Source organism: Rutidosis leptorrhynchoides, chromosome 4 (assembly GCF_046630445.1).
Source record: "Rutidosis leptorrhynchoides isolate AG116_Rl617_1_P2 chromosome 4, CSIRO_AGI_Rlap_v1, whole genome shotgun sequence".
NCBI classification, from domain to species: domain Eukaryota; kingdom Viridiplantae; phylum Streptophyta; class Magnoliopsida; order Asterales; family Asteraceae; genus Rutidosis; species Rutidosis leptorrhynchoides.
The window spans coordinates 41,000,075-41,019,639 of NC_092336.1; the positions used below are offsets into that span (position 1 = coordinate 41,000,075).

At 37.7% G+C, this 19,565-nt stretch overlaps 1 protein-coding gene and 1 pseudogene across 1 annotated transcript; one reads left to right on the forward strand and one right to left on the reverse strand.

Moving 5' to 3' along the window:
• The first annotated feature begins 4,221 nt into the window (after nucleotides 1–4,221).
• On the forward strand, nucleotides 4,222–5,682 carry LOC139839992 (UDP-glucose 6-dehydrogenase 5-like). The gene has a single exon (XM_071830213.1). The coding sequence runs from the start codon at nucleotides 4,229–4,231 to the stop codon at nucleotides 5,636–5,638; it is 1,410 nt and encodes a 469-aa protein (XP_071686314.1). The 5' UTR covers nucleotides 4,222–4,228; the 3' UTR covers nucleotides 5,639–5,682.
• Nucleotides 5,683–16,353: 10,671 nt separating this feature from the next.
• LOC139840577 (zinc finger CCCH domain-containing protein 17-like) lies at nucleotides 16,354–19,294 on the reverse strand (annotated as a pseudogene).
• Nucleotides 19,295–19,565: the final 271 nt, after the last annotated feature.

The following is a 19,565-nucleotide window of genomic DNA, read 5'->3' on the forward strand; positions in this document are numbered from 1 at the left end:
GGAGATAAAGGGCTGTTGGAGCCTTTGATTGCACGGTTAATCTGTTTCGTCATGGCTCTGAACTCACAGGAGTCATAGAGGTTGCTAACCGGGGTGGTCGGGCTCATGATGGTGCGGGTGATCGCAGTGGATGCAGGTGGGTGTTTTGGTTCTGATTTTTCCATATTTGGAGGATGTGTTTTTTTTGGTATAATTTGTCAAACATTTGAACGTCATGTAATTGTGCTTTGCAAGTAAGGTGGAGTTTTCTTGAGTTGTTATCAAGGAGAACATAGATATCTACGTTTCTTATGTTGACATTTTCTTGTATCTTAACGAAAGATTTAAAATTACAAATATTTTTATTCAACTCATTAAAATAATCATACATTCAATATTACTCATGAAGAATAATGCAAGTAACCAAATTTTTTTTATGGTTATCTTACCTTTGCATTGATAAAATTGGAATTTTATTCCTATTTCTATAATTGAAATTTCAACTTTAGTTGTAGACAACATTGACCGTGGAATTAAATTAGGTTACTCTTATTATTATTAAGACCATGTTTCATAAAACGTATGAAAAAACGTTAGATGATTCAAAATCTAATTCAAATGTTCTTATTGCACTTGATCATGAATAAGAATAACATGTTTTTGAAACTATTTCAAATGGATACTTTGAATGTTAAACGATTCCCTATTTAGTGGTGAGTTATTCATTTAAGAGTTATCAAAATACAATTACAGCCTAACTTACAATCCTTAGTTCCTGACTACAAACAAAAGTAACTAACTAATAACCCAATAAGCAATGTAGTGTGATACATTTATGTTGGATATAGCACGAGAAATTATATTCTCTCACATATATAAACGTTAGAGGATTTTAATTCATGAACAACCTGTTGAGCAGTATGTATGATAATAATTAGAGGTGAACAAATGAGTCAGGCTCGAGATACTACTCATGGGCTAATTTTAAGGCTGAGAAGCCTCTAAAATCATTTAACCCAATCATTGTTTAAGGCCCAAGTTCCAATAAACGTAACACTAGTAGTCTAGTAACATTAACATTAACATTTAACATATATAACATAACATTCATTCATATTCATATAGCATAACATAACACTAGTGATCAAATAAAACTTGCTACGATAAATCAAAATCACTTTCACTTTGCTTATCTAATTAAGTTCATGCAATCGAGCCTTTGACTGAGTGATATGGGAAACTGAACTTTGAGAATTCTCTCCTGGGTTCGAATTCTAGAGTAGGCGAACTTTGAGGATATTACTTCCCGGGTTCAAATCTTCTTGGGGGTTTTCATCGATTTCGGTTGCCTAACGGGACGAACTAGTTTCCTTCGGAGCACGAGTGTTTTGAATATGACCGTGTAGGTGATTTCTATCCCGTCAGTGATTCAAAAATCACCGTTAAAAAAAAAAAAATAAGTGCATGCAAATATGAAGAATGTTTTTAATTTAATATACTATATATAGTTTTGGCAACTAATAATTACTACAAAATCACTTCCGGTTCATTGCTAACTATATAAATTGACAACCCATTAAACTAAACAATAATTATTGTACATCTACCCACCATTTGGCCTTTAATTTCTCAAGGAGTAGATTATAAGGTTCATTACCACCGAACGAAGTACCTGGTTAATTCCATTTTATCATGTATCAACACGTTTTAATCTTCATAAAGACACTCTTGGCTATGTGTTACTTTCAAATCAAGTTCTCTTTAATCATGACTTTTTTCATTAGTTTTTGTTTTTATATCATTCCTTGAATCTTACTTAACTCCAAGTGTGTTTCCTTTTACATTATTTTTTTGCGTCATCATATCATTCATGCTTTCTTTTTTGATTCATAAAGCATTCTTTTTTCACATGATTTGACCTGAAATTTTTAACAAAAGTTCATTTTTTTGGGTACTTTTACAACATGGGTTATGTTCAAGATCCATTTGTCACCTGCTTATTTTGTAACCGAAAAAGAACCCCATGCAACTTTTTAGCATAGGTGTATAATTTTCACATTAAAAAAAGGGACCAAGATCTATTTATATGTGCTTTATGAACATGATTTCCGCTTAAAGTCTTTAGTGAAATTAGTCTTCAACAATTATCATTTGAAACAACAATGCACAATCCCACGAACGTGGAGTATGAGGGAGGTGGAGTGTAGACAATCATTCCTCGAGCTCTAAAGTAGAAGGAAGTCCCTACTCCACCCGCGGGTATAGAACCCGTGACTAGATAAGATCATCCCTCCCTCTACTCGAGAGCCAAGAGAGTGCTTCCTAAAGGACCTCCGGCCAGGAATGCTCCTCAAAACGAAATAGCGCGGGCATACGTACCTGCAAGAGTTATGTGCACCTAGAAAGATGCAACCAAACAAAGTAGCCATAAAAGAAAACACATATAGCAGTAATGCACAACAATAAGACAGATAACATGGCTAATATAATGCGCAGAAATATGTAAATCAAAGTAGACATGCAAACAATCAAAAAGCACAATCATACAACCACACGCGCGCACACACACACTCTCACACCCACACACCAACACACACACACACACACTCATATATATATATATATATATATATATATATATATATATATATATATATACACACACACACACTCTCTCTCTCTCTCTCTCACACACATAAGCATGAATAAATACCTATACCTAAACATGTATACATAAAGAGACATTCATAGGTATATATACCTAAGTATAGATACAAGCATACATATATACACATAGATACATACATACATAAACAGATACAAACATATACACGGAAACCTATATATAACCTAAATAATACCCATAGATACAGAGGCATATACGTATACATATAAACATCGGTACAAAAACCTATACGTGTATATATATATATATATATATATATATATATATATATATATATATATATATATATATATATATATATATATATATATAAATGGTTGTAAAATAAATATATATGGCTCTAGCGCCTATATTATAGTTCTAATAAGCCGAAAAAAGATTCCTACTCAATTACACTAATTCTACTCCTCCACAAGTTCCTATAAGAAGTCATGTCCTCCGTCAGGTTCCTATCATTTGAAAGTAAATATCAAAGATCATATAAACAAATTCAACTTTTTTTAATTGTTAATTATGTGAAATGTTAAAATTGGAAAATTACCGGATCACTCTTGTTTAATTAGTTTTTCTTGAAAACGTTATTTTTTTTCTATGTAAACATAAACAAATTAGAATAAGATCAACTTTCTTATTTAATTATAAGTTTAATAAGAAATAAAAGGAGATAAAAATATATAACGAAGATGTCAGATTAAATTCCCTTGTTAACTACTGAAAGGTACGGTTTGTAAACGTGTTGAATGTTCTAAATCTCACTTTTGGCACTTTGCTTATTTTTTGAGTGTCCAAAAAATTCAGATCTTAAGTTACTAGTTTATTATATGAGTATTTAAAGACATCTCCCCAGTCTTCACTTCAACAGAAAACTTCTTTTCTAGTTTCTTTCTTTCTTTCTGCAACTCTTCAACAAAAAAAGGTACAAACTTTAATCCCAGTTCTTAACATTCTTTGTTTCAAATGCTGTTAGTCATTTATCAGATTTCATAATTTGTGCAGTTTCTTGATCAAACATGTATTTTGATGCTAATCTTACATTAGATTGCACAAACTCTGCATTGTTTTTTTTTTGTGGTTCGACTTTATGTTTTTTGACCTTGTTATGAAGGTGTTTTAAGAAAAAAATGTGCTTTTCCACTAATTATGCTGTTTCTTGGAACACTTTTTGCCTTGGTTTTATAACAAACAAAAAAACTGTGTTGATGCAAATTTAAGTTTTCTCTCATTTCCATGCTCATTGTATTTTGTGGATTAGATTCTTCTTGATATGAACCCTGCTTTTTGACTCTGATACAAATGTGTTCCTAAATCCAATTAGTTATTTATGGTATGACATATGCTTTAAGTTCCAAGAAATGCTAATTTTGAGTTCAAACTTGTTTGTATACTCATGGTTTTGTCTGCAAATGGTATCATATTTTCAAGAAGCCTTATACAGTAATAACTAAAAATCAGATTTTTTTTATTATATTTTGGATTTTGATGCATACCCTATATGAAATATTAGTTGGGTTCTAACAAACTCTTATCTTTTTTTTTTATATTTGTATACTAGTTTGGTTCAAAATGGTGAAGATTTGTTGCATTGGAGCTGGTTATGTTGGTGGTCCAACAATGGCAGTTATTGCCCTCAAGTGTCCTGATATTGAGGTAGCCGTGGTTGATATCTCGGTCCCTCGAATTGCAGCCTGGAACAGTGACCAGCTCCCAATTTACGAGCCAGGGCTCGATGATGTTGTGAAGTCATGTAGAGGCAAGAATCTGTTCTTTAGCACTGATGTTGAGAAGCATGTTGCTGAGGCTGACATCATCTTTGTTTCGGTTAATACACCAACTAAGACTCGAGGTCTTGGTGCTGGGAAAGCCGCCGATCTCACATACTGGGAAAGTGCAGCTCGTATGATTGCTGACGTGTCAAAATCCGACAAGATTGTTGTTGAAAAGTCAACTGTCCCAGTCAAAACAGCTGAGGCTATTGAAAAGATCTTGACTCATAACAGCAAAGGTGTGAACTACCAAATTTTGTCGAACCCCGAGTTTCTTGCTGAAGGAACTGCGATAGAAGACCTTTTTGCCCCTGATCGTGTTTTAATCGGAGGTCGAGAAACCCCAGAAGGTCAAAAGGCGATACGGGCGTTAAAAGCTGTTTACGCGCATTGGGTGCCCGAGGAGAGGATCCTATGCACTAATCTTTGGTCAGCTGAGTTGTCCGAGGAGAGGATCCTCTACATGTCAGCGTTGTGTGAAGCCACTGGCGCTGACGTGGCAGAGGTGTCCCACGCAGTGGGTAAAGACACTAGAATCGGACACAAGTTTTTAAACGCGAGTGTTGGATTCGGTGGATCTTGTTTCCAAAAGGATATTCTCAATTTGGTTTACATTTGTGAATGCAATGGTTTATCTGAAGTGGCTAATTATTGGAAACAAGTGATTAAGGTCAACGATTATCAAAAGAATCGTTTTGTCAACAGGATCGTTTCGTCAATGTTTAATACTGTTTCGGGGAAAAAGATTGCGGTTTTGGGATTCGCTTTTAAAAAAGATACGGGTGACACTAGGGAAACACCGGCGATCGATGTATGCAAAGGTTTGTTAGGAGATAATGCTCAATTGAGTATTTATGATCCACAAGTGACTGAAGAACAGATTCAGAGGGATCTTTCGATGAAGAAGTTTGACTGGGACCACCCGACGCACCTGCAGCCCATGAGCCCGAGCTGTGTGAAGCAAGTGAGTGTGGTCTGGGATGCGTATGAGGCGGCTAAGGGTGCACATGGGCTATGTATCTTGACCGAGTGGGATGAGTTCAAGAATCTTGATTTCAAGAAGATTTATGATAACATGCCGAAGCCGGCGTTTGTGTTTGATGGAAGAAATGTGGTGGACCCACATAAGTTGAGGGAGATTGGGTTCATTGTGTACTCAATTGGGAAGCCATTGGACTCATGGTTGAAGGATATGCCTGCTGTGGCATAAAAACTCTGTTTTGTTTATGATCATTTCATATGAGGATTCAAACTATTGGGATTTATTTTCTTAATAAAGATATGTCTTTTTTGTTAGCAATGGGTCATATATGTACTTAATAATTTCTTTACTTCATGTTTATTATAATGTTAATGTTTATGTTGTACGCTTAATTTTTTCTATGAAAAACACACGAATAATAATTATGGACTCAAAACTTAATCGAAAATCGAATTAAAACTAGTAATTGATTATTAATATATCAAATTGTTAAAATTTATATTGGTAAACATACATTGCTAATGTACAATTAGCAATACGATGAATATTTTAACATATTCAATTTATTCTAGTCTGCAAATTTTTTAACTACAACATTGATTTTAGTCTGCAAATATTATAACTTCAACAATTAGCAATAAGATGAATATTATAACTAAACACATCTCAACTCACCTGAACCTTTATTATTGGTTGAACAATAAACTAATGGAAAACACAGAATAGTAACTGGACAATTATAATAACTAGAGAAAATTCGACCGCGCGTTGCTGCGGTTGTATTCGACGCGCGGTCGAATTTGGATATACGTTGTTTGGTACCTAGTTTGTTGGACGTGTATGTATATGTATGTAAAGCTTTTTTAACGATGTCCGTTTCGCGTATAGTTAGTCGCGTTGTGTTCGTAAAATTATTTCGAGTTGAACGGTGGTCTCGGAAAAATTTAACTCGCACCGAGCGAGAATATAGGGTCCGTTATTTAGTGTTTTTTTAACGATGTCCGTTTCGCGTGTAGTTAGTCCCGGTGGGTTCTTGAGATTTTTTAGAGCTGAACGGTGGTCACGAAAAAATTTAATTCGAACCGAGCGGGAAGATATGCCTCTATGGAAAATCGGGTGGAGTTTATTAATTAAAATAAGGATTTGACATTTTATACCCCTGTTTTGAGGGGTTAAGTTGCATATTGTTTAAACTTAGGGGGGTAAAGTTGTTTTTTTTCATATGTTTTTTTATGTGACGTTTGTTTTTGGTTCTGGGCACAAATCGACAAAAACAGCATGGCTGTTAGTATATATGATAATAATTATAAATATGAGATTAGGAGTAACAACTTTACCATAATATTTTGATATATCTTAATCAGAAGCAAAGATGCAGGAGGAATTACTCCATGGAAAATTAGATTAGATACAAGCTAAAAATGTAACATCCCGCCTTTTTTCATTTACTTTTCCGTTATACTAATATAAAGTCCGTTATATGTTTATAACATCTCCCGTTGATACGCGTTTTAAATTATCTCGTTTAGGTAATTCACGCACCCGAACGAAAGTTGAGGGACTAAACTTGACAAGGGATCAAACCCTTGACTAGGTCAAAGGGTCAAACCCCTTTCACCCATTCATTATCATCTCCATCTCTCTCTCTTTCTCTCTAGCAAGAACACACACACCATTACCAAATTCATTCAATCATCATCTAAATCCGATCTAGGAGGCTTACAACAAAATAAATTACATATTCGTAATCCTCTCTTCATCCTCTTCATTTTGGTACCAACTTCATCTCGTTCGGGTAACATTTCTAAAACTCTAGATTTCTCTAAATTCGTGTTTTTGACTTGAAATGGTGTTAGTTAGTGTCTATGGCTCATTGTGATGTCGTGTGTGTAATTTATATGCTCGATCTCGTTGTTTTAGTGTAACTAGCATGAACTTGAATTTTGGTGTGTTGTTCTTGAATTTTGGATGATCATATGTTGTTAGATGTTAAAAGTTCATGTTCTAATTGTGTTCCTAGTATCACTAGCTTCAATTTGATGTGTAGGTTGCTTTAGAAAAGTTCATGAACTTGATTTATGATTTTGGTGAATTTGGGTTAGGGTTGATGAACTTGAAATGGACTTTTGATGCATTGAATGCCATGGATTATTATTGGTAAGTGTTTAGTTGGATTGTATGCTTGATTACCTTCGAAACGGCATATCATTCATGTAAATTGGTTGCCCGAATCATTGAATTGCATTTATGAACTTGTATGCGGTTAATGTTAAGCATTAGATGCGGTTTTGGTTGTTGTAATAGGTAGATTGATTGATGAAATGTGTTTAGTTGTTTTCCTCGTCAAATTACCTTCCCAACGGTATAAGATACTTGTCTTGATTGTTTGCGGATCATAAATGGTGATTGTTTGAAGTTAGGTTCGTGCATAAAACTTAAAAACTGCCAGAATTCTCTGCACAGGTAATGGCGCGGCGCGCCATATACCCGCGCGGCGCGCCAAAGTGGTCTGTCCAACTTTGTCAATTTTCGAATAATGTTTGCTATGCTACGCACCTCCGATTCACATGTAACTTGTTCTAACATGCTCATACATGATTAAAAACCTCAGAAAAATAGTTCGGGACCCGACCCGAACGTGTTGACTTTTTCGTTGACTTTGACCGACCAAAGTTTGACTTTTTGTCAAACTTAACCAAATGATTATGCAACCTTCCTAACTTGTTTATATACTTGTACCTTGCATGAAACTTGACAATTTGATTTCACATGCTACATAATCGAGTCGTAACGAGCCATAGGACTAATTGAACATCTTTGACCTATCGTGTTTACCGTTATTGATACGACCTATTTGTTTAGGTCAAGACTAGCACTATCCTTCGCACACGTTATTTTGTGAAGTACTTTTCGTACGTGCACTCAAGGTGAGATCATAGTCCCACTTTTACTCTTTTGCACTTACATTTGGGATGAGAAAAATATAAACGTTTCTTTTTACTAAGTGAACACAAGTACAGGAAAACAAACATTCTACATACGAGTTTGAACAAAAATCCTCAATTCGATTATCATTAGTTACACTTGCCGGGTGTAAGCGAGAACTTATGTTATATGGCCATATGGGTTTGACAAACCCTCATTCAAACGGTTCGCTACCGTTTACGAATGAAATGTATTTTCGAGAAACAGTGTATGTTCTAACACTATTGTGATGGGGTTCTATGGAAGGAATGTTAAGCATTGATAATTGGGTGCTCGTGAAACAAACTTTTGGAATGTATTACTATTATCTCATGGTTGCAAATCTTATGGTTCACTTGTACTTACTTACTTAAACCTATGATTTCACCAACATTTTCGTTGACAGATTTCTATGTTTTTCTCAGGTCCTTGAACGATACATGATACATGCTTTCGCTCATTATTTTGATACTTGCATTGGATGTCGAGTATATATGCATACATGGAGCGTCTTTTGGCTACTTTTAAATTGTGTCGCATAAGTTTCATTTGTACTTAAAACTTTGTATCGTAACTTGTGGTGGAACTATTCTTGTAAACTTTGAACAATCTTTACATTTGAAATGAATGCGACATATCTTTAGGTCAAACGTTGTTTTAAAGACTTATGACCACGTAACGGGACCTAAGTAGACGGCGCCGTCAAACATGATTTGGTCGGGTCACTACAGATGGTATCAGAGCGTTGGTTGTAGGGATTTAGAGTTCATTGGTGTCAACCTCGAATCATAGGGTACATTGGTGAGTCTAGACTACAACCGGCATATAGACTTGAAGTAGGAATTACTTGACTACTTGTGCATTTATACTCGAACGCTTCTACTCATATCTACTCTTAGTTCATCTTAATCTCACGTTGTTTAATTTGATTGACGCGCCACCTTGACTATATGAAATGATGTGGAATGCACATATGAATCAGGGTAATATAATTTCCGGGATTATATTACGGTGACTCATATGAACGTTCTGACATTATGGCATAAAGAATTTAAGGCGAGTCGAGGAAAAACTTCTCTTTATCTTTATTCTATATCACGGTTAGTATTATTGAGAATACTAATCAATGATATTCTTGTGTCTTGAAGGAACAATGGCTCCTCGTCGTGTACGCCGCAATGAAACTCCCGAACAAGCTCTCGAACGGATGATAGCTACCGCCGTAGATGCGGCCATGGCCGGTCACTCATCCAACAACAACAACAATAATAACAACAACCACAACAACAACAACAATGGAGCCGGTAACTCAAACGAGGGATGCTCCTATAAAGCTTTCATGGGGTGCAAACCTCACACTTTCGATGGAACCGGGGGACCGGTCGTGCTCACCCGATGGTTTGAGCAAACGGAAGCCGTCTTTAGCATAAGCGGTTGTCGGGACCAAGACAAGGTCAAATACTCCACTCACACCTTCGCCGGTGTCGCTCTTACATGGTGGAATACTTATGTACAATCGGTGGGTACCGATGAAGCTCACGCCCTCTCTTGGGCCGACTTGAGGGAAAAGATGATTGTCGAATATTTCCCTCGTGAAGAAACCCGAAGGCTCGAACAAGAGCTAAGAACTTTAAAGGCGATCGGAAATGATCTCAAGGCTTACAATCAACGATTTTCCGAACTAGCCTTGATGTGCCCAAATCTTGTGAACCCCGAAGCTTTAAGGGTTGAACTTTACATGGATGGTCTTCCAAAGAGTATCAAACACGGAGTAATGTCATCCAAACCCACTAATCATCAAGAAGCTTTGAACATGGCCCGCAAATTGATAGAAACGGTTGACGAAATCGTAGTTCCGGCACCTAAGGCCGAGGATAAATCGGGCGACAACAAAAGAAAGTGGGAACCCTCCCAATCAAACAACAACAACTTTGCTAAGAAGCCTTACACCTCCGACGGCAAGAAGGGTTATGCCGGGAACCTACCTCTTTGCAACAGATGCAACAAACATCACTTTGGCGAATGTAGTAAGTTAATTTGCCACCGGTGCCAAGGAGTTGGTCATAAGGCCAACGATTGTAAAAGTGCCACTCCCGTCGCTCGAAAGTGGCCCAATGCACCAAAGACAGGCACTTGTTATGAATGTGGCCAAACGGGCCATTATAGAAATGCATGCCCGAAGAGGAAAGATAACACCAATACGCGCGGCCGAGCTTTCAACATCAACACCGAGGAAGCCCGAGATGATAATGAATTAGTCACGGGTACGTTTCTTCTCAACAATTCTTATGTCTCTTGCTTATTCGATTCGTGTGCCGATAAATGCTTTGTATCCAAGACTTTGACTCATTCTTTTAGCACTCCACCTCTTCCATTAGATACCACTTATACCATTGAAGTGGCTAACGGGAAACTATTAAGTGCCGACACATATTACCGGGGGTGTACGTTAAACATTTTGGGTAAGGAATTTGAAATTGACTTGATACCCATGGAACTAGGAAGCTTTGATGTAATAATCGGTATGAATTGGTTAGTCAAAACGAAATCTCACATCCTTTGTGATCTTAACGCAATCCGAATTCCTATCGAGAATGGTGAACCTTTGATTGTTTATGGCAATAAGAGTTGCACCAGACTCAACCTCGTTTCGTGCCTTAAAGTTAGAAAACTACTCCGTAAGGGTTGTTTTGCGATCCTTGCCCACGTTAAGAAAGTCGAGTCCGAAGAGAAGCATATCGATGATGTGCCAATTGTTAGTGACTTTTCCGATGTATTTCCCGACGAATTTCCGGGTCTTCCACCTCATCGACCGGTTGAATTCCAAATCGATCTTATTCCGGGAGCCGCACCCGTAGCACGTGCACCATATAGACTCGCTCCATCCGAAATGCAAGAATTGCAAAGTCAAATCCAAGAACTACTTGATCGTGGTTTTATCCAACCTAGCCATTCACCATGGGGCGCTCCGATTTTGTTTGTTAAAAAGAAAGACGGATCCCTACGAATGTGCATTGACTATCGTGAACTAAACAAATTGACGGTTAAGAACCGATATCCTCTTCCTCGCATCGATGACCTCTTTGATCAACTACAAGGGTCTTGTGTATATTCGAAAATCGATCTCCGCTCGGGTTATCATCAATTGAGGGTTAAGGGGGAAGATGTCTCCAAAACCGCTTTCCGAACTCGTTATGGTAGTTATGAATTCCTTGTCATGCCATTTGGTCTCACTAACGCACCGGCGGTGTTCATGGATCTTATGAACCGCGTGTGCAAACCGTATCTCGATAAATTCGTTATTGTGTTCATCGATGACATATTGATCTATTCTAAAAATGAAGAAGAGCACAAACAACATCTCCGACTTGTGCTTGAACTCTTGAGACAAGAACGACTTTATGCCAAATTCTCCAAGTGTGAATTTTGGTTAAAGGAAGTTCAATTTCTTGGTCATGTTGTAAGTGATCAAGGTATTAAAGTCGATCCCACGAAAATCGAAGCCATTAGTAAATGGGAGACTCCTACTACTCCTACTCACATTCGTCAATTCTTGGGTCTCGCCGGGTACTATCGTAGATTCATCGAAAACTTCTCTTTGGTTGCTCGTCCTCTAACCACGTTAACTCATAAGGGAAGAAAATTCGTTTGGGCAACCGAACATGAATCCGCATTCCAAATCTTGAAAACGAAGCTAACCACCGCTCCTATCTTGTCACTTCCCGAAGGCAATGATGACTTTGTTGTATATTGCGATGCCTCGAGACATGGTTTTGGGTGTGTATTGATGCAACGAACGAAAGTCATTGCTTGTGCTTCTCGACAACTAAAAATTCATGAACGGAATTACACGACTCATGATCTCGAACTCGGAGCAGTTGTCTTTGCACTTAAAATGTGGAGACACTATCTTTATGGAACCAAGAGTACTATCTTTACCGACCACAAAAGTCTCCAACACATTTTCGATCAAAAGCAACTAAACATGAGACAACGAAGGTGGATTGAAACCTTAAACGATTACGATTGCGAGCTTCGTTACCATCCCGGGAAGGCAAATGTAGTAGCCGATGCCTTAAGTCGAAAAGAAAGAGCGGTGCCTCTTCGTGTCCTAGCCTTAAACATCACCATCCACACAAACCTTAATAGCCAAATTCGGGTAGCCCAAGATGAGGCTCTCAAGGATGAAAACCTTTCACACGAGCTCTTGAACATTCTCGTCTCTCGATTCGAAATTAGGGAGACCGGACTCCGATATTACGCCAGAAGGATTTGGGTGCCTAGTTATGGGGACCTACGAAGCCTTATTTTAGATGAAGCCCATAAGTCACGATACTCGATTCACCCCGGTGCGAATAAGATGTACCACGACCTTAAACAACTATATTGGTGGCCGAACATCAAAAGGGACGTAGCTACTTATGTTTCCAAGTGTTTGACATGTTCCAAAGTCAAAGCCGAACACCAAAGACCGTCCGGACTACTTCAACAACCCGAGATCCCGCAATGGAAGTGGGAAAGGATAACGATGGATTTTATCACCAAGCTACCAAAAACGACGGGCGGTTATGATACCATTTGGGTTATTGTTGACCGTCTCACCAAATCCGCACACTTCCTTGCCATGAAAGAAACGGACAAAATGGAGAAACTTGCACAACTTTACCTTAAGGAGATCGTAGCCCGACACGGTGTACCTTTATCGATTATCTCCGACCGAGATGGCCGTTTCGTTTCTAGATTTTGGCGTACATTGCAAGAAGCGTTGGGAACGCGTTTAGACATGAGCACCGCATATCATCCTCAAACCGATGGACAAAGCGAACGTACAATTCAAACCTTAGAGGACATGTTACGAGCTTGCGTGGTTGATTTCGGAAAAGCTTGGGACAAGCACTTACCTCTCGCCGAGTTCTCTTACAACAATAGTTATCACGCGAGTATAGAGGCCGCACCTTTTGAAGCGCTATATGGCCGAAAATGTCGTTCACCTCTTTGTTGGGCCGAGGTAGGCGAAGTGCAAATCACCGGACCCGAACTCATTCACGAAACCACCGAGAAAATCGTTCAAATCCGAGATAGGCTTAGGACGGCCCGAAGTCGTCAAAAGTGCTATACCGACAAAAGACGCAACGACCTTGAATTTCAAGTCGGTGACCGAGTAATGTTAAAAGTCGCACCTTGGAAAGGTGTAATCCGTTTTGGGAAACGCGGGAAGCTAAATCCGCGGTATATCGGTCCTTTCGAAATCTTGGAGCGTATTGGAACTGTTGCTTATCGTTTAGATCTTCCGCCTTAATTGAACTCCGTTCATCCTACCTTCCATGTATCTAACTTGAAAAAGTGTCTTGCCGAACCCGATATCGTCATCCCTCTCGAGGAACTTACTATTGATGACAAACTTCATTTTGTGGAGGAACCGGTTGAAATTGTGGACACCTCCGTCAAGACATTGAAACAAAGCCGAATCCCGATTGTTAAAGTCCGTTGGAACGCCAAAAGGGGACCCGAGTTTACTTGGGAAAGACAAGATCAAATGCAAAGGAAGTATCCTCATCTATTCGTGAATTCGGAAACGCAAGATTTCGAGGAAGAAACAACGACTACTATGCCTACTTAAATTTCGGGACGAAATTTCTTTTAAGGAGTAGGTAATGTAACATCCCGCCTTTTTCCATTTACTTTTCCGTTATACTAATATAAAGTCCGTTATATGTTTATAACATCTCCCGTTGATACGCGTTTTAAATTATCTCGTTTAGGTAATTCACGCACCCGAACGAAAGTTGAGGGACTAAACTTGACAAGGGATCAAACCCTTGACTAGGTCAAAGGGTCAAACCCCTTTCACCCATTCATTATCATCTCCATCTCTCTCTCTTTCTCTCTAGCAAGAACACACACCATTACCAAATTCATTCAATCATCATCTAAATCCGATCTAGGAGGCTTACAACAAAATAAATTACATATTCGTAATCCTCTCTTCATCCTCTTCATTTTGGTACCAACTTCATCTCGTTCGGGTAACATTTCTAAAACTCTAGATTTCTCTAAATTCGTGTTTTTGACTTGAAATGGTGTTAGTTAGTGTCTATGGCTCATTGTGATGTCGTGTGTGTAATTTATATGCTCGATCTCGTTGTTTTAGTGTAACTAGCATGAACTTGAATTTTGGTGTGTTGTTCTTGAATTTTGGATGATCATATGTTGTTAGATGTTAAAAGTTCATGTTCTAATTGTGTTCCTAGTATCACTAGCTTCAATTTGATGTGTAGGTTGCTTTAGAAAAGTTCATGAACTTGATTTATGATTTTGGTGAATTTGGGTTAGGGTTGATGAACTTGAAATGGACTTTTGATGCATTGAATGCCATGGATTATTATTGGTAAGTGTTTAGTTGGATTGTATGCTTGATTACCTTCGAAACGGCATATCATTCATGTAAATTGGTTGCCCGAATCATTGAATTGCATTTATGAACTTGTATGCGGTTAATGTTAAGCATTAGATGCGGTTTTGGTTGTTGTAATAGGTAGATTGATTGATGAAATGTGTTTAGTTGTTTTCCTCGTCAAATTACCTTCCCAACGGTATAAGATACTTGTCTTGATTGTTTGCGGATCATAAATGGTGATTGTTTGAAGTTAGGTTCGTGCATAAAACTTAAAAACTGCCAGAATTCTCTGCACAGGTAATGGCGCGGCGCGCCATATACCCGCGCGGCGCGCCAAAGTGGTCTGTCCAACTTTGTCAATTTTCGAATAATGTTTGCTATGCTACGCACCTCCGATTCACATGTAACTTGTTCTAACATGCTCATACATGATTAAAAACCTCAGAAAAATAGTTCGGGACCCGACCCGAACGTGTTGACTTTTTCGTTGACTTTGACCGACCAAAGTTTGACTTTTTGTCAAACTTAACCAAATGATTATGCAACCTTCCTAACTTGTTTATATACTTGTACCTTGCATGAAACTTGACAATTTGATTTCACATGCTACATAATCGAGTCGTAACGAGCCATAGGACTAATTGAACATCTTTGACCTATCGTGTTTACCGTTATTGATACGACCTATTTGTTTAGGTCAAGACTAGCACTATCCTTCACACACGTTATTTTGTGAAGTACTTTTCGTACGTGCACTCAAGGTGAGATCATAGTCCCACTTTTACTCTTTTGCACTTACATTTGGGATGAGAAAAATATAAACGTTTCTTTTTACTAAGTGAACACAAGTACAGGAAAACAAACATTCTACATACGAGTTTGAACAAAAATCCTCAATTCGATTATCATTAGTTACACTTGCCGGGTGTAAGCGAGAACTTATGTTATATGGCCATATGGGTTTGACAAACCCTCATTCAAACGGTTCGCTACCGTTTACGAATGAAATGTATTTTCGAGAAACAGTGTATGTTCTAACACTATTGTGATGGAGTTCTATGGAAGGAATGTTAAGCATTGATAATTGGGTGCTCGTGAAACAAACTTTTGGAATGTATTACTATTATCTCATGGTTGCAAATCTTGTGGTTCACTTGTACTTACTTACTTAAACCTATGATTTCACCAACGTTTTCGTTGACAGATTTCTATGTTTTTCTCAGGTCCTTGAACGATACATGATACATGCTTCCGCTCATTATTTTGATACTTGCATTGGATGTCGAGTATATATGCATACATGGAGCGTCTTTTGGCTACTTTTAAATTGTGTCGCATAAGTTTCATTTGTACTTAAAACTTTGTATCGTAACTTGTGGTGGAACTATTCTTGTAAACTTTGAACAATCTTTACATTTGAAATGAATGCGACATATCTTTAGGTCAAACGTTGTTTTAAAGACTTATGACCACGTAACGGGACCTAAGTAGACGGCGCCGTCAAACATGATTTGGTCGGGTCGCTACAAAAAACTTCATAAAAAAAAACACAGTTTTTAGGATAATCCCACTACTACCTACTACTGATACTACAAACTACAAACTACAAACTAAAATCAGCAAGTTTTGTTATCAAAAAAATATAAAAATCCACAAAAAAAAATTCAAAAGCAAAGCTCATAAGATCATCTAAGACTACATTGCATTTTCTTTCTTTGCAATCTCATCTCCTTCCTCTTTGTACATATATTCTTCACCTCCTTCTAAGTTGTACTCTTCTTCCCCATCATAATAGTAATCTGTCTCCATCTCCATGATCACCACCTTCAACGTCCTTTCTATTATCAACATCGTCATTCAAAGAAGCTTGACCACCGTCTATTGACTTCCCATTTGTATCCTTTTGATTATCTTCTTTCAATTTATTATCTTCATCTTCTCTATTCACAACACAAATCACAGATCCTCTTTTACGTTTAAGAATCTCACTAAGAGGCTTCGGCCCTTCAAACGACACGTTGACTTCAGAATCTTGTCTTTCTGTCCTTGGGTATTTCCTCTTCCCCAAAGATTGACCATCATCTGTTTGTTGACTTTTTAACTCTCGAGATCTTCTATGTCCAGTGAAGAACTCGTTATCATTATAAGACCCTCGAGAACCCCTATAATTTCGTCTCTCATAATCATAATCATTACCCTTTATTCTATCTCTAACTCGGCTATGGTTTGATGACACATGAACATGCCTTCCAGGTGAATATCTGGACCCACGTTGCATCCCCATCTCAAATTCCCTTTCTACCCTCGACTCAGTTGACCTTCTCGGAATCTTTATTCTCCCTCTAAGTCGGCTACTAATTGAACACGGCTCCAAGTGGCAGTCTTGATAATCTTGGTGGCGGTCCCGCCTTGGCATCCGGGCCGTGTGATTATCACGGGGATGTTCACGGCTGATAACCGACTTTAGACCACCACCAGCATTATCACCTCTTCGTTGTTTCAAAATCCGGTGGCGTAAGTCTGACTGGTCAAACTGATCCGGGCTATCATCTCTACTACACCATTTCCTCCCAAAATCAGAAGACTCTGTATACGCATAATCACGTTGATCAGGATACATATCTCGGTCAACAACATAGTCAACAGACCGACCCATATCAAATTGTTCTTATTTAGGATAATATTCAGAATCTGCAGCCTCTGTGTCCACAAGAACATCAAAACCAGGAGTAGGCTCTCTTGAATATTCATCAGCATCTTTCCCATCAACTCCACCGTTTTCTGAAACATGGTTGGACCTGCTAATCGTGAATTCAGTCGTGATAGGTGGCAATACATCATTGGCTGGTCTGTAAGTAGGTAGTTCCTCAGGTGGGGGTGCTACCTTTTTCTCCATCACACCATCACCGCCACCATTTCTTGCTTGCATTTCAGGAGCATATTTAGGCAGAAACTTTACAGGCTTTTGGATACTTTCCTGTTGTGTTGAGTTCTGTTCTTGAATCGACTTCACTGGGGACACATGAGCTGTCTTAGTAGGCTTGGTGATAGAGTTAGGTGGTATTGGTTGCACCAGTTTGTTATTGACTACGGTTGGTGGGCCATGCAGGAAGGGGCAAAAGTGTCCTTTTAAGCAGAAGCCATTTTGAAAGAATATGCAGGCAACACCTTGTTTTGCAGGCGTTAATGGAACCTGAGGTATAGAATGTGCTACAGTAGTGGGAACTTCGGCTCCTAACAATCCATCTAGAGGCTACAAGCAACAAAAAATAATAATCAATAATTCAAAATAATAATATAATAATAAAATAGTAAAAACGGGTAACAATGATACTTACAGGATGACGGAAAGCACATTTTGGATTTAGGCAATTTCCATTTAACCAGTACCAGCAATCTCTGGGATTGACCCGTGCAATGTCACTATGGCGGAACTCACACTCAATTCCCTGTTAGCAACAAACGGAAGCAAAAATCATTTAATATTTATTATTTATTATTTAGCAAGAAAATGTGCTAAAATACTACATTTGAAAAAACGGATACTTGACCATAGACACAATGGTACTAATGAATCTATAGCGTTTGTAATAAATATGAACATAATATAAACTAGTATCACTCTGTGTGCTTCTTCCTAATTTGATTTGTGATGTCTTACTGATCATGTATTATCTTATTTAGTAATTAGTAATTGTAGACATGTATAACTAACTTGATTTTCAAATCACAAAAGCAAAACATATAAAGTATTCCATTGGTGTCTAGCAAGATAGATGCGCAGAACAATCATAAATCACAAAACAAAACAGGGAATGTTATCATAAAGCCGACAAAGAGAATACACGAAGATACGAGAAATTAATCAAGCAGTAATTGCAAAGTGGAGTTCAAAACGGTATAATGCATACGCTTTCAAACTTAATGCTCCTACGTCATGATCATTTATTTTTATTAAAATCTTAAATCGTAAAAGAATAAACGCACATTTTCTACAAAGAAACAAAAACGAGCAAAGCTACTTGAACACTCATTATATATCTTTGTCCTAACAACCATTATTTGACATCTAAATTTACAAAGCTACTTAACCTGATCAAAAATCATATGACTATTATATAGAACACAAGTTTAGAGATGCAAATTAACAAAATACTATATATACTATCAATCTTGAGCATATAGTATTCAAATTGAATAACAAAATTATCTAATTTACCATATTTATACAAATTACAATACATGCCATTACAAACACAATGTAGCAACCTCAAACAGTAATTGAAAAGAAAAAGAAAAAAAACTGATGATTAAAAAATCGCACACACAACAACAATCTTTTACGTCAAAATACATAAAATGTAGTACCTTTTTGCATGTTAAAGGAGAGGCAAGAAAATAAACACAATCCGTGTTAATTTCAAAAACTCATCACCCTCCATCGTAGCGGTGACGGATGGTGGTGGTGGTGGTGGCGCCTGAGAAGCCAATTGTGACGGTTGATTGGTAGCACCGCCAACCATGGTTGGGCGAGGCCTAGGGTTAGATTATGAAACCCTTTAATCGATGAAATTAAATCATCTATTATATTATATTATATATATGTCTATAAATAAATGTATATAATGTATGATAGAATCGTTGGATCTAGGCCAATGGGGCTTTACCTCATTGGTCACCATGTTAACATGGTGTTCGAGGAGACCAGGGTTCGAGTCTCGGGGGGGGGATTTTCGTGAATTAACTTCGTGTGCTAACCACTAACATTGCCTTTCAAAAAAAAAAAAAAAAAAA